Source organism: Columba livia, chromosome 6 (genome assembly GCF_036013475.1).
Source record: "Columba livia isolate bColLiv1 breed racing homer chromosome 6, bColLiv1.pat.W.v2, whole genome shotgun sequence".
NCBI classification, from domain to species: domain Eukaryota; kingdom Metazoa; phylum Chordata; class Aves; order Columbiformes; family Columbidae; genus Columba; species Columba livia.
In genome coordinates, this window is record NC_088607.1 from 36,771,222 (window position 1) to 36,796,006 (window position 24,785).

Genomic DNA, 24,785 nt, shown 5'->3' on the forward strand with positions numbered 1-24,785 from the left:
GCAGGAGGAAAAACACAGATTAATGAAAAACATCCAAAACTCACCATAGGGTTTTGATGGGAAGACTTTGCTGGCGATTGAAATGATGTAATGAGCGAAGAGTTTGTTAATGGGAATAATCTAATTACATTAAATAGGTCATTTCTGGTATGTTTTTTCTCCATGTTGAAGGTAATAAAAAAAGCTGGAAAATTAATGCGTTTTCTCACCTAATGAGCTCCTTGAAAAATGCCCCTCGCTATTGAATGTTTTTTTCCTTAGGCTTCGGTTGTTTCTGAGTTAAGAGGGTGTTAATGTGCTCTGTACACATCCTCCCACACACGACATGAGGAAAGCAAGAAAATGGAATAATAACAGGGAAACCTGGGCAGGTTTCATGGAGGAAATATGACTCTGATATCCTTCACAGTCAAAATACATGCAATTCAGGACAGCTGCATTAGATAGGATGGAAACACCCTCTATGCAATATTGAGGAGCAAATATTTAGTACACCGTATTCGTTTTTCCCGACCGGTTTCTAATGGAAAATGTGGTTTCAACACTTCACATTTTTCCATGGGAAAATGTTAGCTTTGCTGAGTTAAAATGAATCATTGGGAAAACAAACATTGTTTGGGGCTGGCTTGTCTGAAAGCAGGGTAGAGGAGCTTGGTGACCAGACCACAATGTTTTGTTGTGAAAGAATCAAGAATTAAGACAAAGCTCATATTTGGGAAGAGCAGCTGGGGCACCCATTGGCTCAATGAGTCTTCTTCGCGTTAGCACAGCGATGTGCAACATTTCAGCTTGGAATTGAGAAATCTGTGATTTACAACTCATCTGCCACCCTCCTAAGAGAAATGAGCTGCTACCTGGGCATGGCCTGAGCTGGGCTTTAACAAGCATGGATCAAGGCCTAGTGTGTGTTGCAAGCTGAAACTTTAATGTGTGTCAGTTTGTTGAGTTTCCAAGACAAATAATTAAGGGTGGATGAGAGAAAATGGAGAGATTATGATTAAGCAGTAAGTGGAGACCGGATTCAATAAAGAGCCCATTTGGTTTCCATTCTGCGGAAGCCTGCGCAAACCCAGACAAATTGATTTTTTCTGTGGCTTTTGTGGACTCCTGTGGCAGGAAGCTGAATAGATTTCTATATTTTTTTTAAATCCATCCTTGAGACACTCAAACAACTCAGTAGTACTGACTAATGCGTTCCTCATGTGCAGTTTGGCATGCGTTGCTCCTGCTACATCAGAATAACCATCGTGCTGGCGAGCACAGTAAATGTGATGCCTGGAGCTGGATTCCTGCTCCCAGGCTTTGTTTTCCATCTTTTCCCAAGCTGTTTTGTGCAGTTGCTGTTGATTACAGATCATCAAAATGGAAAAAAAAACACCTTCCAGTGGGGGGTGTGAGTGCTGGGATCAGATCCTAACGTTCACGGTTGTGTCATTTCTTGTTGGTTCAAAAGGAGCTGGGGGTGCTGGGAGAGCACAGATGGACCGTGAATCAATCAACCATGCATCTTGGCAGTGATGAAGATCTACTCCATCACGGGTGGAATTGGCCGGACCACAGCCAGCAGGTCCAGGGAGGGGACTCATCCCAGATGTGACACCGGGACACCAGTTCTGGCTCCTGCATCCTATCTGGGGCTCCCAGTTGAAGGGAAGTATCTGCAAACTGTAAGGAGCGGAGGAGAGGTGAGTACCTGGGAGAGGTCTCCAAACGATGAGGGATCCCCATCCTTGGACATTGCCCCAACTCACCCCAAGCAACTTGCTGTACTGCTGGCATTGACCCTGTTGGGACCAGTGTGGGAGCAGAGACCAACCATCCTGGTGCCTCCAGCCTGAGCAGCTCTATGGTACATACACCATGATTTGGGTAGTCCTGATGTAAATTACTATATAGGCAATATCGATGTCATACTCATAAGTAACATGAGTCAAGGCAAAGGTTCCCCTTCTTAAACTGGGTTTCCCAGTTTAAGAAGGACAAGGAACTAAGTACTCAGGGGGGTCAACCAAGAGCCACAAAGATGCTGAGTGATCTGGAGCATCTTCCTGATGAGGAGAGACTGAGAGAGCTGGGGCTGTTCAGCTGGAGAAGAGAAGTTGAGAAGCATCTGATCAATGTGACAAATATCTCCAGGGTGGGTGTCAAGGGAGAGCACAGACTCAAGAGAGGGACCAGACTTTGTTCAGTGGTGCCCAACGATAGGATGAGGGGCAATGGGCACAGACTGAAACACAGGAGGGTCCATCTGAACATGAGGAGAAACTTCTTTGCTGTGAGGTGCCAGAACCTGGCCCAGGCTGCCCAGAGCGGGTGTGGAGGCTCCTTCTCTGAGACATTCAAACCCACCTGGAGGTGACCCTGTGTGATCTGCTCTGGTGGCCCTGTGTATAGCAGGTGGGTTGGACTGGATGATCTGGAGGATCTCCAGAGGTCCCTTCAACCCCACCCAGTCCAGAATCCTGTTGTTTGTGGGGGAGGACAATCAGGTCTGTCCTCCCTGGCCAAAACCAGGTTGATTCTTGACGTCCACCAGGAAGCAGCAGGAAAGATAACATTCCAGCAGATCTTTGCTGCACGGATGTTCCCATACCTGGAAAAGCTGGTGCTGCAGGAGGCACCTCGGCTCCCTCGGTGGGAATCCCCAGCGTCTGCAGGGTGTATTCTGCTGCGTAGGTTTTGGCTTCATCAATGTAGGCGCTGAGCTTGGGTGGTGTGAAGGGATGTCTGTGAGCATAGCAAAATGTTAGCCTGGTTCTATTTTTTTCTCTAGGACTTTCCCACAAGATGTTTTGATCCGCTTATAGATGGCATCTCCCCACACATCAAATGGCAACGTTATTTTACTGTGATGATTATTAACACTATTATGTTATTATTAATTATTATTAATTATGTATATTATATATATTATTATTAACATAATTATACCAGCACTAGTGAAAGAACTGCCCTCATAGTTTCTTCGCTGAGTTGATTGGCCCTGGGTCTCATTTTGGACACAACATCCTTTCAGAGCATATTGTGCATTTTCAGTCCAAAAGAAAGCCTATTGGGTTTTTCTTTAAAATGCACAGCAAACAATGTTTTAGTTCAGTAACATTTGGAGCCTCATTATCAGCATGTTCCTTCAAGCTGCTTTATTTTTCCCACAAGAGCTGTCGTGTGCTTTATTTTTGTACTAAAAACCACCCTTTTGCCCGATTATTTTTGGCTTTTTTTAATCTTTGCACCACCAGAGAGAGCATCAAGCATGGGAAGTGTGGCAGACATCACTATCAGTCTGGTTTAGTTGGTGGATGTTATTCTCCATAATATATTAAAAACAAAACCAAACAACACAAATGAAGAAAAGGAAACAGGGAGCTGCGCAATTGTATTTTGAAAGGAGATGCTAAATAAAACGCTATTAAAGAAAAATAATAATCCTAAAGTCCAAAACAACTCAACTAGTGACGTACATGTTGGGGTTCTGGCTGGCGAGGGCAGGGATGGTGACTTTGTACAGGAAGAGCTGTCTTTGGTCTTGGCCCACTGCAGAGTGGAGCTGGTAAACAGGCTGTCCCCAGTTGTTTTTCTGGCAGATTTCTTCTAAGATCTAGAAGGGAAAACAGAGATTTCTTTACTCGGGTTAATTGCTGTGTAGTCGCCTTTTCACTCGGCTTCCTGGGGCGTTGAGGCAACTTCCACAAGGCTCAGCAAGAAAACAAAACAAAAAACCCCAAAATAAATGGCAGACAGGGTACTACATTCACCTTGAAGCATAAGATTCATCTAAATGTTGAATACTTTAGAAGCCTGTTTAATTCCCGCAGTTAATTATTACCCTGTTAAATTGGACATCTCTGTGCCTTTGGTGATTAGCTCTTTTATTCTGTTATCAATGTTTTCTTTGAGTTCTCCTCAGAATCTCTATCTATGCACTTTTATTTAACAGTGCTAAGGCACTCGGGTTGCATTCATCTTCAATGCTCTGTTGCCTCCTGGCTTAGTGGGTTACAGTGCATGAAAGGTCCAGATAGTCTGTGCTTCCATCCAATTAATTATACAGGCTTCAATAGGCAATTTCTGCTTCTAGTTTGAAAGAGAAATGCTGAACCACATTGCCCCCAGCTTTAGCACAGTTATTCCATGATAATTGGGAATAGCTGTCTGGAAACGCTCTTGCTTTGGCTTTGTGTTTCTTTATTTTAACCCATGGGTACGTACTGTCCCCAAATGGGTTTGAACACGGTGTGATGTCCCTGGACCTTCTTCTGAGCAGTGCTGGGACCAGTTATTTGTTTCAAGTTACTCCACCAGACCCAACATTCAACCAATGTTGGTCTTGGGTTCACCATGTTGGTACCTCCAACCCATGCCTTTTTGTGGCCCACCTTATTTAAAAATTACTCTTAATTTTGGTTAAAATCAAAAAGTAAAATATAAATAGTGCCACTTTTAATTTTGTAATCATAACTCCAACTGAAGTTTAGCAGTTTGTAGTGTAAATAAACTAGTTCGTTAAATTTCTTGGCTATGGCAACACTTGTTCCCTGCTGTCCCAACGCCTTTATATGGATGTCGGTTTTATAATGTTGCATCAAGATTTAAATCCTCAATAATGCAGATCCACTTATTGACATTGAGCATCCCAGACAGGCAGTGGGAACAGGATCCATCATTCAAAGACGTTGTAGAAATGGTCTCAGTGCAGCGGATGGGAGAGGCTGACCAAGTCGACAGGAATTAATGAGGCTGCCCCATTAACGAGGCTGCCGTGAAGCAAGCTGTAGCATGTTTAAGACCTGCTGTTGTGAAATAGCAGCATTGGGGGGGATTAGGGAGCTCAGCTGCTGGGAAAACTTGCCTCAAAAAATTAGTGTTGCAAGTGCCCAGCGCTGTTACTGCACTATTTGAAATACCTGCAGTGGGGGTTTCGCATGCATGGGAAGAGGAAAAAATCAATTTCCCCTGCCCTAAGGCAGAGCAGCACCACTCAGGATATTTCACTCCTCTTATATGCTGATAAAAAAATAAAGGGAATAAAGGGAAATACCCTCTTTCCAGTTTTCTGGTGGAGAAAAGGATGTTTTCATAAGCTTTGGCAAACGGGCTGCTGAGGCAATTCAAGTGTTAATAGGCAAAGCTGTACTTCCAAATTCAGGATGAAGTAAGTTTCTCACATTGCTTGGGATGATGTAAGGGAAAGGAGTTGCTGTAAGAGCCGGAGCCTCAAAAATGCGGGAAGTTTGTTCTGGGTTTGTTCTGCTCAGCCATCCATCTGGCTCCCAGCCCTGCACGCACAACCACATCAAAAGCCTCCTTGAGCAAACAGAGTTGGACTGGGTTCTGCAGGCAGTCAACACTTCTTTCCCCATAAATGATTTTAAAATATATATTATTTATCTATTATAGGTTCATTCATCCCTTGGTGAAGCCCCAAGTGATGCATCCTGTTTATCAAACCCATTTTGAGTGAGAATTCTTTACTCTCAGTGCTTTCATGGAGCGACAGCCATACCTGGATTTCATCTTACACCCATGGGAGTTTATGAAAACTCCTCTAAGGGAGAGCGAATGCCATTCTCCGGTGAAACAGGTGGGTACTACAAGGTGCAACTAGTGATATTTTATTTTCTTTTAATGCCTTTTGAGATGCAAGAATGAATTTAGTTATCAGTTCCCAGTTCAGATTCAAGCAGGAGGCTGCTTTCCCAAAAGCATTTTTGGGCAAAGACAACCTCTGGTTGGGATACGGAATCTTTCTTTTTGCACACGTACCTGAGGAGCGAGTTTGATCCCTTGGGGCTTTAGGGTGACATGGTTCATGGGCGTGAGCTCCATTCCTGGCAAGAGGTCGTAGAGTTTATCCTCTCCCCTCTTTTCTCCTTTGAGCTGGTATCCGCGCCCCAGGCCAGCGTACGCCAGGTAGCCGCGACCTCCCAGTCCTCTAACTCCCGCAGCCCCTACAGGTACATTCATGTAAATTTCTAGGAATGTAAGAAGGCATTAAACTGAATCAAATCACCGGAAAAAATGACCCTGATTCTCGCTGAAATGAAAAAGTTAGCCCCACTCACTGGGTTTGGGTTTCATAGAATCATTTTGTTTGGAAGAGACCCTCAAGGTCATCGAGTCCAACCATAACCCACCCCTGGCACTGCCCCATGTCCCTGAGAACTTCGTCTCCATCTGTCCAACCCTCCAGGGATGGTGACTCCAGCACTGCCCTGGGCAGCCTGTTCCAATGCCCCACAGCCCTTTGGGGAAGAAATTGTTCCCATTACTCTTCCATTTTTGTTCAGAAAACCCTACTTGGGAGTTTGGAGAGACTGCAAAGCAAGAGAGGGCTGGTGAGTTACCACATCTGTATTTCTAATGCCACCTTCACGGGAACTAGTCTCACCTGTGTGGGCAAAAATATGGGTGACAAAAAGGGAAATTCCTGTACCTTTCCTTGGGAAGGGGGGAAAATTGGATGGCATGGTCCTTACCAGCCCCACTGGGGTGTCACACAGGGTCCCAGCCTGCCACGGGACCTGGCCACAGGGATCATGAGCCCCCAAACTCATTTCTGCACTTCCCAAACAATGCTGGCAAAGATATTTAATAAGGAGGACCTGAGCAAGGGGATTTAATTTGATCGCAGGGGTGGTCACCCAGGATTGAAGGCAGCTTTCAGAAATACTCTGTTTTCACAGACTGGTTATTATTAGATTAATGATCCCACCAAAAAAAAAGTCCGTCTCTCAGAACACACAATTAATGGCTTTCTTGATTTCAGTGCTAGTTCCTGCCCTGCGTCAGGGCAGTGGGATCTCCCTGGGAAATGCTGTGGCTTTTGATCAGAAAACACCAGGACTGGTAAAATTTTCCCTGTGGCCTTCAAAACAAAGAGGAAACACTGCGGAGAGCTGTGCTGGTGCCTGATTGAGGGGGTTCACACCAAAGGAAAATTGTTTCGTTTGGTCTTTCCTGCTGACACAAAACCAGGAAGACTCATGGTGTATTTATGCTGGACGTAGGGCATTCTGGAAGATGTTTCAAGCTTGGGAAAATCATAGAATCATTTTGGTTGGAAGAGACCCTTAAGATCATTGAGTCCAACCAAAAATGCTGTTATTTTTTAAATGCTCTTCTTATTCTGCTGGAAGATCATTACACCTTTGGGAAGGACAGCGCCTAAAGCTGTCTTTTCCATTGCTCTTTGAAAGGGGTTGAGCATCCAGGGCAAAACCAACGCCCCCAACACAAGTCTGGGGAGCAGCCACCCAAGCCCACAGGGAGTTATTCTGCTAGAGCTGAGTATTGGTGTGACGGGAGTTACCTCGGATGGACGGGGGACGGATGATGCTCCTGTTACTGAGGCCCTTGGTGGCGGGGAAGTGGAGGTTGGGGATGGCCGCATAGGCTTGGGGTGCGTAGAAAACTGGGGCGCCCAAGTAGGCGGCAGCGGGGTCGTACATGTGTCCGAAGGCATAGGTGTATTCTGCTTGCAGCATGGTACCTCTGCCGCCTGTGCCCCGGGTGTATCTGACGTAGCTGTCTTTGTCAACAGGTTTGGCTAACGTCACCTCAATGGGGGACCCATCCAGCACCTTCACACCAGGGTGGTGGGGAGAGAGCACGAGAGAAGCACAAGCATAAGTCTCCAAAGTTCAGAGAAATTATCCTGCTCAGGGAGGCAGTTTCCACACATGGTTTGCTAATGGGATGGGAAGATAGTGAAAACTACCCCAAAAAAGCCCAAATCCCATGGGTGGAAGAAAGCACAAGTTGGATGAAAACTTATGTTGAGAACACCCAACCCTGAGCCCTGCCAGGAAAGGCTCCTTAACTGAATTAGCAGAGCTATGAAGCCTTCAAAAGGCTTCGCTTCCCTGCAAAGTAGCATGTCAGGGGGATTATACATGCTCCTATGGAGAACAGCAGTAGCACTAAAAATAGGAGCGGGGTTAACACTGCTTTGGGAACAGATCTTGCATTACAGCGCCGTGAATTACATGCAATACAAGAAGGACTAAATACAGCAACCTCCTTGCAAATCCACATCTGAATTTGGAGCAGATGTTTGGGGTCGACCTTGTTTGTCCCTGTTTGCCATTCACAGGCTGCCCTGCAAGCATTTTTGTTGGCAAATGTGAAACAAGGATGTGAGTGTGAGCCAAGGGAACCCATAACCCCTCATTTTGGCTTTGCTATGTTTCTTTTCCTGAGGGGTGAACTACAATCTGAGCTGGGCAAACTTTTAGCATGAATACGAGGAGCAAGAAGCCAACAGTTTGTGTACATCAGGGTTGCTGGAAAACTAATTCAGGATTATGAAAGCAGCCTCTGAAGAGAAAAGAGGGCCAACATCTTCAGGATATTTTTGTAGCTAATAAAGCAGGCAGCTTTATTTCAGCTGCATGTAACATACTGCATGTAAGCCCCACAAATTAGCATTTACACAACTTTACCTTTCCATTTAAGGCTTTCATAGCTTCAACTGCATCTTCTCTTTTATTAAAGTGCACAAAAGCATAGTCTCTAATTTTCTTTACTCTCTCTACTGCACCTGCAGAAAACATTGGAATATTGGTTGAAAATGGGTATTAGTTGGAAAATACAGATCTGAAAGAGCAACTGTGTTGGGTCAGCCTTTGGGAAGGAAAAGCTGACCAAGCATAGAAGAGCTGGAAGATGGTGTCTTTTTACCTCTTAGGATGTATATGCCATAAGAAAATAAATATAAAGCCTGTAGTATTTCAAGAAAAACTTGACGTCAGACACCAGGAGATTTACCACTACACTTGAGTGGTTTTTTTATCTGTCCAAAACTCTCTTTTGGACACGACCTTTGGTCTTGTGTCTCCCTTCTGTTACAGACCACCGAGACCATGAGCCGAGCAGGACATCCAACAGCCCAGGATTTGGTGAGCTATAGGTAATGTCACCATGTGGTCGCCACAGTTTCGTACGTGCATTGTACATGCTACTCAGAGGCATAAATATCTCCAGGGTGGCTGTCAAGAGGATGGACCAGACTCTGTTCAGTGGTGCCCAATGACAGGGTGAGGGGCAACAGGGACAGACTGGAACACAGGAGGGTCCATCTGAACATGAGGAGAAACTTCTTTGCTGGGAGGTGCCAGAGCCTGGCCCAGGCTGCCCAGAGCGGGTGTGGAGGCTCCTTCTCTGAGACATTCAAACCCGCCTGGACGTGACCCTGTGTGATCTGCTCTGTGACCCTGCGTTAGCACGTGGGTTGGACTGGGTGATCTCCAGAGGTCTCTTCAACCCCAACCACTCTGTGATGCACTCTGTGATTCAGGGAAGCTGTTCCTTCTGCTGTGAAACAAGGAGGCTCTTCTCTTAACCATCAGCTCAGGATGTTCAGCAATAACAAACACTGAGTCCTGGCTGGGACAGAGCAGCCCCAAGCATGGACACGGGCTGGGACCAACAGGACAGCAGGTCTGGCCCTAAGAAACAGCCTTTCCCATGTGACTGGGACATCCCTGGGATGGGACCCCAGGTAGCAGGGGATCCCCATCCACAGGGGTGCCCCGTTTCACCTGGATATGGTCCCACTGAGCCTGCTGTAGCTGTGGCATTGGCCATGCTGGGAGCAGGGTTGGGCTGGAGACCCCCACTCTGGTGCCTCCAGCTGGAATCTTTCTACACCTCTGTGATTACCCACGAGAATTCAAATATAAGTGGCTTCTTCTTCTTCTCTTCTATGTTGATACTCCACAGCTTATCCTTGTAAGCGGCTCAGCTCCTGGGAACTAGTTAGCACCAAGGTACTCAACACTAATGAGTTCGTCTCCAAAATAACCACACTGGTCCTATTGCCCGCAGTCACAAGCTTTAGATATCTACCTATTATTCTCTAATTGTTCATCTCCCCCACACCTGTGGGTTTGGAAGCATATCATCAGCCAGCCCGGCCACCAAGACTGTAACACCCCCAGAGATATCCTTTGGAAACATTGCTGAGGGATGCTGAACAACTCTCCTGTTGGCTTCTTACCCTTCAAAGCTGAACAGGTACACAGGGAAATGTCATACTGCCACAAGAAAAACAGTTACTTAAATAACTGCAGGAGAAAATGTATTTCTTTGGAGTTCAGGGGGAATCATTAGGACCTCCAAGGAGCTAAATGGAGCCTGTCCCAGTCTATAACCTGAGCAGCCTGCACGTCTTCAAAATGACACCGGAACAGTAAGTAGCAATTCGTGTCCTTCTGGGACTGGAGGATGATTTTCTAAGCCTGAAGTTATGGGAGTTATATGCTGATGCCTTGTTTACAAGTCAAGGCTTTAATGAACTCTCTGTGTTTTGAAAATCCCCCTTCTGACTCCTTGAGAACGCTCTGTATTACTGATCCTCTCTTGAGCCAAAATTCTTCCTCTTCCCTGCTCCTGCCTCTGCTGGGGCAGAGCAGCATGGTACCCATCCTCGGGTCATCTCCATGTGCGGTGTTATGGGAGGAATATTGTCCCCTGTGTTACATTTGGAGAGCGTGACCATCCTGCCGGAAACTTGGCCTGGGGATGAGGATGTTTTGCCAAAATCTCTAGGTAGCAAGGGCAGGGCTTTTCAGGGGGACAAGTGATGCAGATCTCTGCAGAAATCACCCAGCAAGGAATTTGGCAGAGGTTTAAGGGGTGATGCTCGTGCTGTGTTACAACTTGAGATGCATAAGCAGTGTTCCTGGTAGTGCCTACGGGGCCTGTAGCGATGCAGTGATTGCCCCATCACGGGGACTTCTGGATCATAACTCCTTTGGTTAGGATCATCTTTTATTGGATGACTTGTTATTGTTAAAACAGCTGCCTAATGCCCTGGATCAGATGATCACTTCGGGCAAGCGGTACTGAAACACGGCAGATAACCAAGGAGGGGAAGTGAATCACTTCAGACCCTTGCTGACTGTTTTGATTGTAATATGACCATAAATTAAATGCATTTGCTCTCCCCAAAGCTCAGGCTCTGGTGCTCTGATGTGCATTAAAAAAATAAAACAGCATCAGAAGTAAAAAGATCTTCTGTTGTTGTACTAGAAAACTTGTCTTAGGAGTGAAGCAGATGAGGGTTCCCAAAGTGTTAAATGGGCACAAACGTGTTTCTGGGAGTGTGAGATGTTCAAAGTCCAGGAGCAAAACGGGGTCAATAAAGGAGGAAATATTTAAGAGAGTGGGATGATACGTATTTAACTCGGAGGTAAAATGGGGTCTCTAACAGCTTGATGGTGGCTAAAAGTATTAGCCAGAAAAATTAAAAGGACAGAAATGACTCACAAAGAAACCTCATAAAGACCTTTGCATTGCAGCCTGGTACAACAAAAAAAGTATAGAGCAGAAGTGAAAAGTTAGTGAAGGAAAAATGAAGCTCTGTTGTACATTTTAAAACATTAATAGAAGGAAGTTAATAGGAATGAGATGAAAGGCGATTTCACATTGCCAACCAGAAGTTACTGAAGCCTAATGGACTCTAGCTTGGAGAGCTGCAGAAATGGGTTATTTTTACTTTGTTGTTTTTGGGTGGAATTTCCTAAAACTGGAGCAACACAGCAGTAAAATCTGCTTTCAAAGCCAGCAGGATTTTTGTTCCAAATAAACCCACTTGGTTTTTGAAAAATGTCGCCCTAAGTGCATGTCATATACACCACAAAGGAATACTATTATATTCCGTGTTCAACGATAAGCACTGATTACTCACAAATTTACAGAAGAATGTGGGTTTTTTCTTTTAAATGATAGAATTCAGAATTTAGATGGATTCGATAAATGGTATTTGTATTACATCACCCTATATCTCTCATCATCCCTTGCCACAGGAGAAGAATGCTGAAATCACCCAGCTGTTTCACCAACTTCCTCTTTTCAAAGAAGGTCGAAATGATTCAAAATCATCTTTACGACACAGGCATCCCCATACAGCATTTTGGATCTCCACCAGCTGCCAACCATCCTAAAAAGGTTAGTAGTGTTACTAGCTGGAAATTAAGCATCCCTTAATGGGGTGAGATGGTGTGCATGTTGGGTGGGAACCTTTAGCTTAATGACAATTTTTGTGGCGTCACACACGGACATTTTACAGTGGAAAAACAGTGATTTTTGTCTCTTCTTTTGGCATTTTATGAATGGAGAAATGTTTCCATTTGCACCATTTGCTAGCACATTCCCTACCTGGTCTGATGTTGTTGAACTCCTTTTCGATGGTCTCTTCAGTGGTCGAGAGCATGAGGTTCCTCACGTAGAGGATTTTTACTGATGACATGGTGTCTTCGTCCACCTCCACTTCTGGTTCTGCCCAGTCAACAGCGATGGGGTGTCCCCACAACTGGATCCTTCCTTTAAAGGGGTTGGCATAGTCAGTGTCAGAGAAGCTTTGATTCCTCTCGCTTCTGCTCAGAGACTATTTCACATACAGTGTGAACAGCAGAGTAGGCACATTCTACAAATGAGGCCAAAATAAGCTTTTCTACCTCAAAGCACGGCTGTTTCGTTAACTCATTTCCAAAAGCAGATGGTCATACTTTCAGCATGCTCCTGCTAATACCCTAAATACCTACAGAAACGCGGCATCCAGAATTAAAGAAGTGAAAATATGGCATTATTCACAAAGGTCTGTGTTCCCTGGAGTGCTCCCTAAAGGGAAATATTTTAATGAACTTATAAAAATCCCTCTTGGCTGCAAAAGCTTCATTCCCTAGATAATAGGAAAGGGATGTAGAAGTCCCAGATGGATGAAATGAAACAGCAAAAGCAAGTATGTCTGCGTGCAAGAGTTTCAAGTTGTATGGTCCCCATTGGGTGAAGCTGCAGCAGAAGTAGTAGAGAGGAAGGACACAAAAAAGTAACGAGGCTTAAAACAGGGTGTGGGTGTGAAGGAGAAGCCCATGGGCTCTGTGTGCACTGGATTGAGCTGCTGAGGGACGGGGAAGAAAAAGGTCAAATAAAGAGGTAGTTAAAACGATGTCGTTGCCATGTCATCGTGGGCTTGTCTCGAAGCTGTGGGCATCGCAGCGATGAGCTGCAGGACACCAGGTAGGGCAGAGGAACCTCTACGCAGTGATGGTTTTCTTCACCTCCCGTCTCCTCCGGAAGGCAATGATAGCTCTTTCCTTCTCTTTTTCTTCCCTGTCCCTCCTGCACATCTTGCAGGGAGATCTTCCTCTTTCTTCTCTTCACGAGTGGCTGAAATCTGTCCACCCACTGATGTCCAGAGCCCCAAATTTCATGTGCTCTACCTGTGGCCCACTTTTTCTCTGGTGATTTTGATCAGCCCAGCATCTAGTTCTTTGGATGGACAGTAGGGGCCATCTTCTGTCTTAGCAGCATGGTGCTAGATATTCCTCCCAAATAATGAAATAAAATGTCTGCCTCTTCTGCAAATGTTCCCCAAAGAGTAAGTGGGGTTTCCTGTGCTTTTTCTTTCTCTCTGGTCTTTATGACATGAAAACTAGGTCCTCCGAGGCTTTGATTATGTTGAAACCTGGAAAAAAACTGGGGATGCCTATGCCAATAGAGGGAAATCCTGCAAAACCTTTTTGGAGAGAGCTAAAAAAACGCATCCCATCTTGCACCTCCACTTCGACAACCCACCTAAGATGGAATGGGAGCTCCAAAATAGAAAAAAATTAGAGGATGAGGGTAGAATTTGGGGACTTGTTTTTCTGTAACAGAAGTGACAATCAAGAAACAACCCAGACAGGGGCTTCTCCCTGTTAGGAAGGCTCATGAATGAGCTGGGATTTGTATAGTGAAGTTGGGCTGATGTTCAGCTTTCAGCACTGCCCAGACCAACCGGGGCTGTGACCAGCCAGGAGTAGAGAGATGGCAGCAAGCAAAACGGAAGGCCGTGCGCCCCTTTCTGAATTGCCGTTTTCTGATCAATAGTGGCTGACTTGTAGCTTAGTGCCGACCCTTCTTGCTAAAACCAAGTCATTCTCTATCCTTTTGTTTAACCAGGAGACAGGACAAAGTTTTCATAAAAAGCATCTTCCTTTTTTAGCATATCTGTCTCTTCTACAAAGCTTCCTCGAAGCGCAGCAAGGTTCAGAGTAAAGGAAGCATCTTGATAATGATATTCCATTGCACATTCATCCAATGCATCAGATGGAGGCACATTGCGTTCTGGCTTGAAACTTTTTTCAAGTTTCTCCCGTATGTCTGCAACATCAGAAGACTCTGGCTCCTGCTCAGGCCTTCGAAATTCCCCAAAGCATTTACTGAGATGTCCCTAAACTGGAAATCACATTGCACATGTCTCTTCAGGGCTACAAGCTTGTCCCCATCTGTTTTTGTTCAGGATTTTGAATGCTCTGCTCCCTCACGGCTGCCATCGGCAGCTCTGCCTTTTCCTGCTCCTTCCTTCGTTCTCAACAGAGAAACCAAGGAAAGAAGTTGGGCTGAAGCACAGACCAAAGAAATGTACTCCTGCAACCAGGGGGATGTTAAACTGGTGCAGAAATTGCAGAATAAAAGGAAAAATAGTCACTGTGGGGTATCCCACAACAGCCAAGCATACTCAGTGCTCAAAATCATGCTCTTTTATTTACAATAAGAAAGAAGGATTTAAATGATTCATGGTGTTTTACAGGCTGCCACACAGAAAGAGTGAAAGAAAGCTGGTGGTTTATGAGCAAGTCTCAAAACAAAAGGTTTATTGGATTCTTTCGCCAGCAGCGAGCTGGGTTCAACAAAGCAGTGTGGGAGATACTGATCATAAGATAGCATGAGAAAACTGGTGAAATCACTACAAATGCACTTGACGTTAAGTGACTCCTTCATCTAACACCTGCCAAACTTCTCTCTGGTCTTCGAATATCTCCCAGCACTAATTACACAAACTTCTTTTTTATCTTGTTTAAATCCTAAAGCGATTCCTTGTTTGAAGTTTTCTTCCAACACAGAAAATATCCATTTTCCAGAACCCCCATTGTCAAGGCTGTATATGTTCTTGGATGCCTTCCTGAGTGATGCTCTCTGAGAGACCATAAATGAGGTTATATTTTACATGTAATCCAGCCAAGAGGACTACATGGGTCCTCTGGAAACCTCGGTCTCACCACAGCACGTACCTAGGTGACCCCTGAGATGAAGCCATCCGTACCCCGCTCACCATCTGTACTAACCTGGGAGCAATTTTCTCCTGGCCATTGCTGCTGCCCGATGGCTTTCGTATTCCACAAAAGCAAAACCGCGGTTTTTGGTTTTATCAGCTGCGCTAGGGTAGACAATGACATCCACAACTCCGTCTGTGACTTTCTTCATCTCTGCTAAGATTTCCTCCCTCTTCTTCGTTTTGGGGATGCCTCCCACAAAGAGGCGGCAGTTGTCCACGCTGGCACAGACCCCAAGGAGACGCCCGTTCCTGTGTATGAACAACATTGCTGGTTTGTCAGGGGTCAGGATCGATCCTCAAAGAGAGGTAAAACTTAAAATAAAGCCCTCCTCTTGTCCCAAAACATAAGGTCAAGCACAAGGCCTCCCGCTCCTGCAACATATGGTGCTTGGGACATTCAGGTGGTCTTGCTCAATGCAAGATCTAATGGGAAGGCAGCTAATGAATTTGACATCAAAGTAAGGCAGCGCAGTTGAAATGAAGGATTTGAGATAATGGAGAAACCAAAGCCAAATTTTGTTTTTACTTCCTGGGATTCTCCTTTTTGCTCTTTGCAAAAATGTTTGCTGCCATCGAGGACTTCTGTGTTGCCACCAGTGCAAGTCAGGGTTCACTGTGTCCATCAGTGACTTGGAGCTTGTTGGCCAACACAACTGAGGTTTTAGGAGCAGAAAATCCCTTGTCATGGGGAGATAACATTTGGAGGCTCACTGATACCAAGTGCTGTGCAAACCCCAAAGTAAAAATCTCCTTACACACTCTTTGCTCAACTCTTGTGGTCCAAGCAACTCTGGCAGGTCTTGAGAAGTTAAAAACCTCTTTAGAAGGGTCTTTGGAACAAGGGAACTAAGTAGAGGAGGTGGAGGTGGGTGAAGTCTGATGTCTGAGACATTCCAGCCTCTGATACAAATTGTGTTTCCAAGCCCTCCTCTTGTGCCTTGTGACTTGCTTGTCCTTAGGGTTGCTAGTAAAGCAATTCACAACCCTTTTTTTAAATTTTTCAATTAAAACCACAAAATCTCCAGAATGGTTTATCTCTAGATTCTTCTAAGCAAAGGCATCTACTCATACCAATTTGAACTGGAAAAAAAACATTAAATGCGGTTGAAATAAAAACAAAACATGTTGGTGGGCCCATATGTTGTTGATTTCCGGGTGTTTTGTTCCCAATTTTTAGTTACAAACATGAAGGCTTTTTCTGTTCCTATCTATTAGGAAATATCACTGTTTTGCTCACTGTTTTTCCATCCTATTTCACCATTTTTCGTGTAATCACTCTGTCTCCCAGAACATATCTGCAGTATGAGAGAGACTGCGGATAGGAACAGCTCAACAAAACACAGCCCAGAGGGGAATGTGAAGTAAACAGCAACAGTTAAGCAAAAGTTAATTTGATACAAAGGAAAATATTTTTTCCAATGTTCTGGTAGATATTTTTTGTAAGGAAGAGATTCTGTGCAAAATATTGTTGGCTCTGATGAGTCCTATGTACTGCATTTGTACTACAGTGTAAAGCAATGACTCTTAAGTCTTAGGTATCTAAATAACTTTGCTCTGGGCTGTAAAGAAAAATACATTGCATGTATAAAATAGACTAATATATATGATTTAAAGTTGATGTGAAGGTGTTCGGCATGCTTACCTAATTTCATAATTATTGAGTTGTTTTATTGCATTCTTTGCCTCCTGTTTATTCGAGAAGGTCACAAAGGCGTAGCCCCTATTGTTGCCATTGAAGTCCATCATCATTCTCATTTCATAGATTTTGCCAATCTGCAAATAGAAAGAAAAGTCATTCTGATAGAGAGGTGGGAGGTGTTCAAACAAGACCAGCTGCTTCCTTGACTACATCACATCAGAGCTCCACCAAGTCAAGGGCCAAATCATCTCCAGTTCAGCCTTGAAATGCAGCTTTGATCATCAGTAACCTCTGCAAGATAACCACCCACCATAAAGTCTTACTTTTTCGCACAGTGGTATAAGTTCATCTTCAAAGAGGTCTCGGGGCAGCTTGCCAATGAAGATCTCGCAGCCCCTCTCTGGCGGAGGGCCGTCCCACCCTGGTGGTGGGCCTCCGTATTTCCTCTGCCCATTTTCCTGCCATGGAGGAAAAGAAAAGGATGGTTGAGCTGTAGGTTTAAAATGTGGCTGTAACAATGCCTTCCCAGGGAATCACGCTTTAGACATGCTCTGTTAGCAGCTGGGCTGGAGGCAGGTGCCCTCCATCATGCAAGGAGCAACTCCTAACAGTCTCAGCAGAGATAACTGTGTTCGTTGGCTGCCCCTCTGCCATATCTACTGAAAGGCTTCAATACCCGTCAGTATGTTGGTGATGTACCTGAAGAATCATCTCGTTTGTGGCTAGATGAGTTTTGCTGAGGAACGTGTGTCAGCGCATGCTCTGCAACTCAACCGCTACTTCTGCTGTCCAAGAGATGGACACAGTCAAATTGGAAACGTAGGTCTTTTTGGCTATGAGAGGTGGATTTCCACGTGTGTTAGTTGTGGACTGTGTAATATAACACTTGCAAAATTCATAACTTGTCATAACTCTTCATCCATTTATTAGCAACAATACTGTCTCTTGTTTTAGTAATTGATGGACAACTCCCAATACAGATCGAAGATACCAGAAGGGTCATGTCTGAAAGCAGAAGGACTTGACAAAAGCAGAAGTCATTTGGACCTCAGGGGGAAAACTGGGAATTAAGGCAGAAATTTGGAGAGACACGTGGAGAGAGTTAAAGGGGCCAGGCAGGGAGCCCAAGGCATCATTGCCAGTAGGTGATGCTGGAGTTGCTCAACGCACCTGAAAAAAGACATTTGTGCCAATATTTGAGCTTAGTGAAGAGGTAGCAATGCCTGGTACAAGGTGTGGTGAGGACCTGGGCCTGGTGATGGACCCCAACACCCACCCCTTCCTACATCCAGGAGAAGTGAAGGCCTTTAAATCTGCTGGAGATTTCAGAGGGACCCATCAGGGGAGCAGATCTGTGCAGAGGAGGGGGTTGGAATCTGTGCTTTAGGAATGACCAGTTAAGGAATGTGACAGTATGAACAACTGAAGACCAGGATAAGGAAAGCCACAGTAAATATAAGATATAGAGAAGTTACAGGTACAGTCAGGTACAGCAGAAAACCTCCTCAAGGGCGACAAACCCAACTGCTGGCCTGGTTCTGTGGCACACATGGGATTAAGCACTAGAGGAAAGTGCTTTTTCCCCCCAGGAGTCTCACGTTTTGATTTGGGCTGTTACGCCCTCTAGTGCTACACAAAGCGAGGCAAAGTTCAAGGCAGCCACCTGCCCAAAATTCACTGTTTTCAGTCACTTCTTCCAGGATGCAAGGTTGATGCCCAACGCTTTTGAAAAGTCAGCTTGTTTTTGTCATGCTGACTCTCTTCAGATGGCTTTTGAACGACATGCCCAGTTTCCACCTGCCCTGACCAGAGGAGGCTTTGCACTTGGAGACCTTGAAGACCAAACTGAGAACAAACCTTCGGTGTTTGGGCAGGTGAGGCATCTGCCTCACAGGCACTTGTGCAAGATCTACACAAACGGCAGTTCTGGTGGTGACACATTGGACGTTCCATTGCCAAGGGTGGACCTACGCTCTTCTGCAACTAGCTTAATGGGTTCTCTTTGCTACGCTTCTGCTGCAGCCATGGCTTTGAGGACAGCAAACCCAAACTTCCCCAACATTCACCAGCACTCAAACTGTTTTTTCCACCCTTACCGTAATTTGGCATTGTGCAAAGAATTCCTGGAGGAATAAAATCCCACCTCGGAAAACGCAGCATCTGTCACGCATAGCTGTGTGCAGCACATATGTCAGAGAAAAAGAGAGAGGAAAGAAGGAGCAAGGAGTGCTTTGTGCTTACAGATCCACTGCTCAAGCCCCCGACACAGCGCGTCGCTGTGGGACGAAGCCAGACACTGCACGAGAAAGGACGTGACCGTGAGTTCCTACCTGGATCAAATTATATCCCGTTCGCTGAATTAATGCGCGGAGGGTGGCTTCTTTCTGTGTGCCGGTCAATCCATCCCCGGATTTGTGATTTGATTCCATTGTGAGTGATTATCAGCAAAAAATCAGGTTAATTAGGGGTGCTCACTGCAATCAAATTTAAGATAAATTAAATAAATTAATATGGCTAGAGGGAGAAAGTCCACCCTCCTGAGAAAGTTAACAGGATCAGTCTTGCTAAATCAGTCATTTTGAGACAAAACCAAAACACGACAGAGCATGGAAAAAGTGGAAATATCCCCTTCTTACATGTGGCAAAAAAATAAACAGCATATAAACCCACAGTTCGATTTTTGGACAATACTCTAGTGAGATGCAGAGGGATATTGTAGCGTAAAATACCTAATCTTGCACTGAGTACGTGGTGGTGAGTCCTTCATGTCAGTGCATCCCATTGATGCTGGGAAGAGAACCTGGTACAAGTCGTGTCCAGCACTTCATAAGAAACAAGACCTAGGTTCAGATTTGGCCAGTTTTTGAAAACAAATAATATGGGAAAACTCCAGATCTGTTCAGGACTGAGACAACCTTGGGTTCAGAGATTTTGGATCAGTGCTGTAGTTTTAGGTCATATCTGATTAAATATATATATATTTTTTAAATTTAAGTTCTGGCTTTGGGTTGAAAATACGCTAAAGCTGAAATCCGAATGATGATGGGCTGATGCTGAAGATCAGTAGGAGCAAAACCAGTTGCCTCCTCAAGCCCTCTTAGCCAGGGCATGTCCTATGAATAGTAGGACCAAGAACTCAGAGTAGGAATTTGCTAAAGCATGTCACCCAAAATGATCATTATTGCCTTAATTTGCTTTCAGTTGTACAAAGGTGGAGGTAATGGAAGGCGATGATGACTCTAGGTTTGCTTGGAGAGCAAACAGGACCAAAAGGAGACGGGGTTGGTGTACTGGGGATTAGGGGGATGAGGCACCCAGGACCCCGCACAGCACAGCGAAGGGCATGGGATGGTGGTGGAGATGCTGGCTGGGAAGAAGGGAAATCTGAAGGATTCAAAGGGAGAGACAGACAAGGTAGAAGGAGGATGGATTGCTGTGGCTGCACTCTGAGCTAATGCCAAAATTTGGGCAGATGACCCTAAATAATCCACCTGTACAGCAGATCTCTTGGTGCATCGCAGGTAAAGAAGTGCAATACAGCCAATTATGGCAGAGTTCTGCGAGTGTGGCATGACACTATGGGAATAACAGGAAAAGCCTTTTCCAAGAACTGGCTGTGTAACACCCAAGTATTTTAGTAGCACATACTGCTTTGGGGTTCATCAAGGGAAAATCTAAGGTTTGAGCTTGGCCTCTTTGCCTTTGGACATTGGTTGCTCTGCACTCCTAGATCACACATCTTGGAAGGCTTAAGTAGGTGCTTGAATTTAAATAGGTGGATCGTACTCAGTGCCCAAAATGGGGCAGGATCCCAAGTCTTTGTAGGGGTCTCAGCCTCGTGTCACTTGGGCTTTACCACACCGAGCTCTGGAGGCTGTGACATAAACACTTGGAAACAGAGACACATCTGTAATGCCAGATTTTGGAGCTGGGGTTTGCGAGTGCCTTCCGACTTTTCTTTTGGCCATGCTCTCAGGTTATCTCGGTGTTTTAACCACCCACGTGCAGGAGCCGGGAGATGGGCTGTGCAATGCAGTAGCTCTCTCCTGGCTCTCATTCCAAAAGGAGTGTTTTCTGCAGCAGCTGGAGCCCAATTACTGCCTTGGTTTGCCTTTGCTGAGGGCGGCAGCAAAGCCCTGTTGTTGCTTGAGGTTTCTGTGCCTGCTGAGTCCTCTGGAGCTGGGGTTCAGTGTAGCACAGGGCAGAATTAGCACGTTGCTGTGCAAAAACAAGTCAGACACTTTCCCAGGCTGCTTAAGAAGGAAAAAGTGTTAAAAAATATATTTACATTGAAAAAAAAATCCAAATTCATTTTGAATCCTCCCCTGCATGACAAGGTCTTTTCCAATCAAAATGATTCTGTATGTGCCCTATAGAGGAAAACTCTGGCATACTGCAAATTTTGCCCGTTCTATTTTGCTTTTGCTGCATTGTGGATTCATCAGAGGGTTGAGCAAGGAAATTGTAGCACTTGGTGCAAATTTGCACTGTGTTCCATGACTCTTTCTTAGCCTTTATATCTGAACTTGGGCCTGTCCTCATCTACTCAAAGGCCAGGGCAGAGCTGGGGACAGAAAGGGACAGCTGCCCTGTGTCTAATATTCACCGCCTTAGATTTTATATATATATATATTATTTTTTTTCAAACTATTAGGTATATCAGTGCTGTAGCAACTTGGTTCCTGGCTGCCTGGGTGTCGGAGCATCGTGGTGGGCAACGAGTGCCGGCAGAGACATCGCCCCGCGCCAGCAGCATCTCCTCTCCCTGCCGGGAAAGCGGCTGGACTGCAGCCAGGCAAACCTCGGCGGGTTTCCAACTCGGCTGAGGTTTCTAGTCTGTCCCCAGCCGCGACCTAGATAGAGGAGTAGTGTAAGAGCCTTTTTTTTCCTACCCCTTCGCCCAGATTGCGCTGTTTCATTCCGCACTTCCCTATGGGGTGGGCGGCTCAGCGGCTGCTGCTTTGAATGCATTTGCATGCAGTGCTCTAAATGCCGTGTGTCTCTGTCTCTCTCCTCCTCCTCCAAGGAGTAATTTCCAGTAATATCTCACCCCAGGTGCTGGTTTCATGCCGAGCAGTGAGCACAAGCCATGGGGCTGGGGGAGGGATGGGAATAGAGCATCTTGCCAGGCTGATGCATTTACAGCAAGAGCAATATCGCTCTTCAGTTTCTGCCTCATCAGATAAAACCAGGCAAGCTCTTCTGGGCTCTTCTCGTAAGGCATCCTGCAAATTTTTTAGGCTCTAGACCAGCATGTCTAGACATTGGCGTGCTCAAAGATATGCTCCAGCAATTCACTAGGAACATGGGAGCAAGAGCATTCAAGGTTGTGCAAGGTGTTAATCACAGCCACCGCAAAATATGATGTTGGAGAATTCCACGCATTTTTTGAAAACCATGCTCTCGGGGTGTGCGTTAGCAACAATCTGACCTTAATCTGTGCCCAGTGCTTCCACACGCTGCTGCTTTCAAAAAATGCAGCATCCCCATCCCCGGGGGTGCTCTGACTTGGACACATGAGCAGACGACCCAACACACCACCCAGATCTGGTTTTGTAGTGTTGCTTTTAGAAATCTGGTCCCTCCTACTAATTACCAACCTCAAGTCATCCACAGCTAATTTATAAGCAATTTATAAACCAACTTTTTACAATACTGCTTTACCTTCCTGTGACTCTTTGCTAGAGAGCTTTTTTCCTCCATCCATTGGGTTTCGGGGGGCATAGAAACTGAAATCACACCTCTGTTTTTTAAGAGGCATAAGCCCCAACACAGTGAATCTCAAGCACATTAAAAGAGGCTTTCTAGTCCTCAGCTTTCCAAGCACGTCTTTTCCCACTTCTCTCCTACCTCCCTTGGCCTGAGGACATTGAAACACCTTTTTGCACAGGCCACTTTCCTACCTTTACCACCCAAGGGCTCATATCCATTAGTGCATCTGTTTCCAGGATGCAAGCCACAGTGGGATGTTTTATTTCCCAAACTGGTGGGATTTCAGCCCTTTTGCCTTATTCCAGGCATCAGTTTAACCCTTGCAGCTGTGCTGGGCTGTTCTTTTTTAATCATTAAGGGTAAAGGAGCAGAGTTGCTGTCACAGAACCTGGGGAAACATGATTATTTCTCACCTTCTTTGTTCCCTGGGCCATTAATCAATTAGCAAATCCACCATCACAGGGGGAAAACCCCCCTTTCATGGCTGCTGATGGAAAGTGTGAACAACTGCAGCAAATTAAGGCAGTATTTTTAGCACTATTTCAAACACAAATGCAAAGAGGCAAACAAATGAAAAACCCAACCACACTTAATAGAAAGAATTGTTCTGGGAGTTGGAATTCAGTCATTTTCAGGGGTTTGGCCTTCAGATGGCTTGCTGTCAATAATGACCATTATGAAAAAAACCTTTTATTTAGGTGTTTATATTGAAATTAGGACCTTCAAGAAAGCAAACTGTCCAGGTGTGTTTTTTATTTCATTCTCATTTTTGACCAAATTTTTAACAGTAGTACCATGGTCACAGAGTCAAGAACCCAGTGCCATTATAAAAGGAAAATGTTGTTTTTATCTTCAATCTGAGCATCACTTCATTAGATTTTCCTCTGTCTGTTGAACACTGTCACTTGTTTTAGGTTTCTATTAAAGCTCTAAAAGGCACTTCTGTGTTTAGCAAACCCCACATTGACAAGAAGCAAACTTTCTACAACACTGCTTCACCTTCCTGTGACTATTTCTACATGTGGTTTACTGGCCAGCTACTGCAAGCTGTTCCTACGGCTTTGCTCTGCTCAGCCAGAAGTGAGATGGATCCAGAAGGTTTTACCCAAAAAACATGGATTTTATTTCACTTTGGGGTTCTTTTCTTGGAAAATGGGGAATTGTTTTCCCCATTTAAAGGATGTCTCCCATGCCGGGGTTTTTGTAGAGAGGAGGAAAGGTGTATCAAAAATAGCGTGGTCAGCAGGACAAGGGCAGTGATCCTTCCCCTGTACTCTGCATTGGGGAGGCCACACCTGGAGTATTGTGTTCAGTTCTGGGCCCTCAGCTCAGGAAAGAGATTGAAGTGCTGGAGCGGGCCCAGAGAAGAGCAACAAGACTGGGGAAGGGACTTGAACACAAGCCCTATGCGGAGAGGCTGAGGGAGCTGGGCTTGTTTAGTCTGGAGAAGAGGAGGCTTAGAGGTGAGCTCAGCACTCTCTAGAACTACCTGAAGGGCAGTTCTAGCCAGGTGGGGATTGGTCAGCAATAGGACAAGGGGCATGGGGAAACTGAGGCTGGAGATTAGAAAGCAATTCTTTGCAGAGAGAGTGGTCAGGCATTGGAATGGCTGCCCAGGGAGGTGCTGGACTCACCGGCCCTGGAGGTTTTTAACCTGAGCTTGGACATGGCACTTAGTACCATGATCTAGTCAATGGACTGGAGTTGGACCAAGGGTTGGACTTGATGATCTCTGAGGTCTTTTCCAACCCAGTCGATTCTGTGTGATTCTATGTGATTGCAGCTAGACCCTGCTCTCATCCCCCACCGCTTTTGGACCCTTTGCAGCCTTTTCAGGGAAACCTGGTTACTGTTCTCATGAACAAGATAACGAAACCATGTTTATCCTGTGCAGATCAATACACTTCTGTGTTTGAATGTGTTGAGCCACTCGGGCACATCTAACCGCTGGTGCAACTGCTCCTCGCAAAGAATGACACCCTTTGAAAACACTGAATAAGTATCAATACATTAATTAATATATTCACTCTTTACCCTTAGTAACCCAAATAGGGAGTTACTAGAGAAACCACTTTTCTTCAGGTTACCAGCTTGTTTTTCAGGATTTGGATTCATATATATATAACCCAAAGTATTCTTTGTGTTCTTCCCAAAATCAGCTTTGGGAGCTGCCACCAGCCCTTTGCTGGGGTGGGACACACTATGGGACAGAGTCCGATTGAGCAACACGGCACAAGGTTTTAGTCTCTTTGCTTTCCAGGGCACAGGGTTTTTTTCCAGCTCAGCTGGTCTCACAGAAAGTGGGAACTCATTGATATTTGCAAGAAAAATGGG

The 24,785-nt window shown here is 45.3% G+C and overlaps 1 protein-coding gene and 1 long non-coding RNA gene across 4 annotated transcripts in view; one reads left to right on the forward strand and one right to left on the reverse strand.

Moving 5' to 3' along the window:
• A1CF (APOBEC1 complementation factor) overlaps positions 1-24,785 on the reverse strand; it is a 28,085-nt gene that overhangs the window by 2,377 nt on the left and 923 nt on the right. The window contains exons 2-11 of one of the 3 annotated variants that reach the window (XM_005505192.3): positions 19,070-19,213; positions 17,063-17,197; positions 16,743-16,873; positions 15,111-15,349; positions 12,160-12,324; positions 8,442-8,539; positions 7,310-7,580; positions 5,764-5,948; positions 3,462-3,598; positions 2,594-2,727 (exon numbers count right to left, since the gene is read on the reverse strand). In XM_005505192.3, coding sequence (XP_005505249.2) covers positions 2,594-2,727; positions 3,462-3,598; positions 5,764-5,948; positions 7,310-7,580; positions 8,442-8,539; positions 12,160-12,324; positions 15,111-15,349; positions 16,743-16,873; positions 17,063-17,197; positions 19,070-19,168 — 1,594 coding nt within the window. In that variant the 5' untranslated portion in view covers positions 19,169-19,213. Of the gene's footprint in view, positions 1-2,593; positions 2,728-3,461; positions 3,599-5,763; positions 5,973-7,309; positions 7,581-8,441; positions 8,540-12,159; positions 12,325-15,110; positions 15,350-16,742; positions 16,874-17,062; positions 17,198-19,069; positions 19,214-24,785 lie in introns of all 3 variants that reach the window. The other 2 variants (XM_005505191.3, XM_065068158.1) reach the window with 2 other exon arrangements.
• LOC110360719 (uncharacterized) lies at positions 15-23,847 on the forward strand. Its single transcript, XR_002416805.2, has 5 exons — positions 15-1,685; positions 5,398-5,581; positions 8,850-10,189; positions 11,808-11,949; positions 21,394-23,847. It is a non-coding gene; the product is annotated as an uncharacterized LOC110360719 (long non-coding RNA).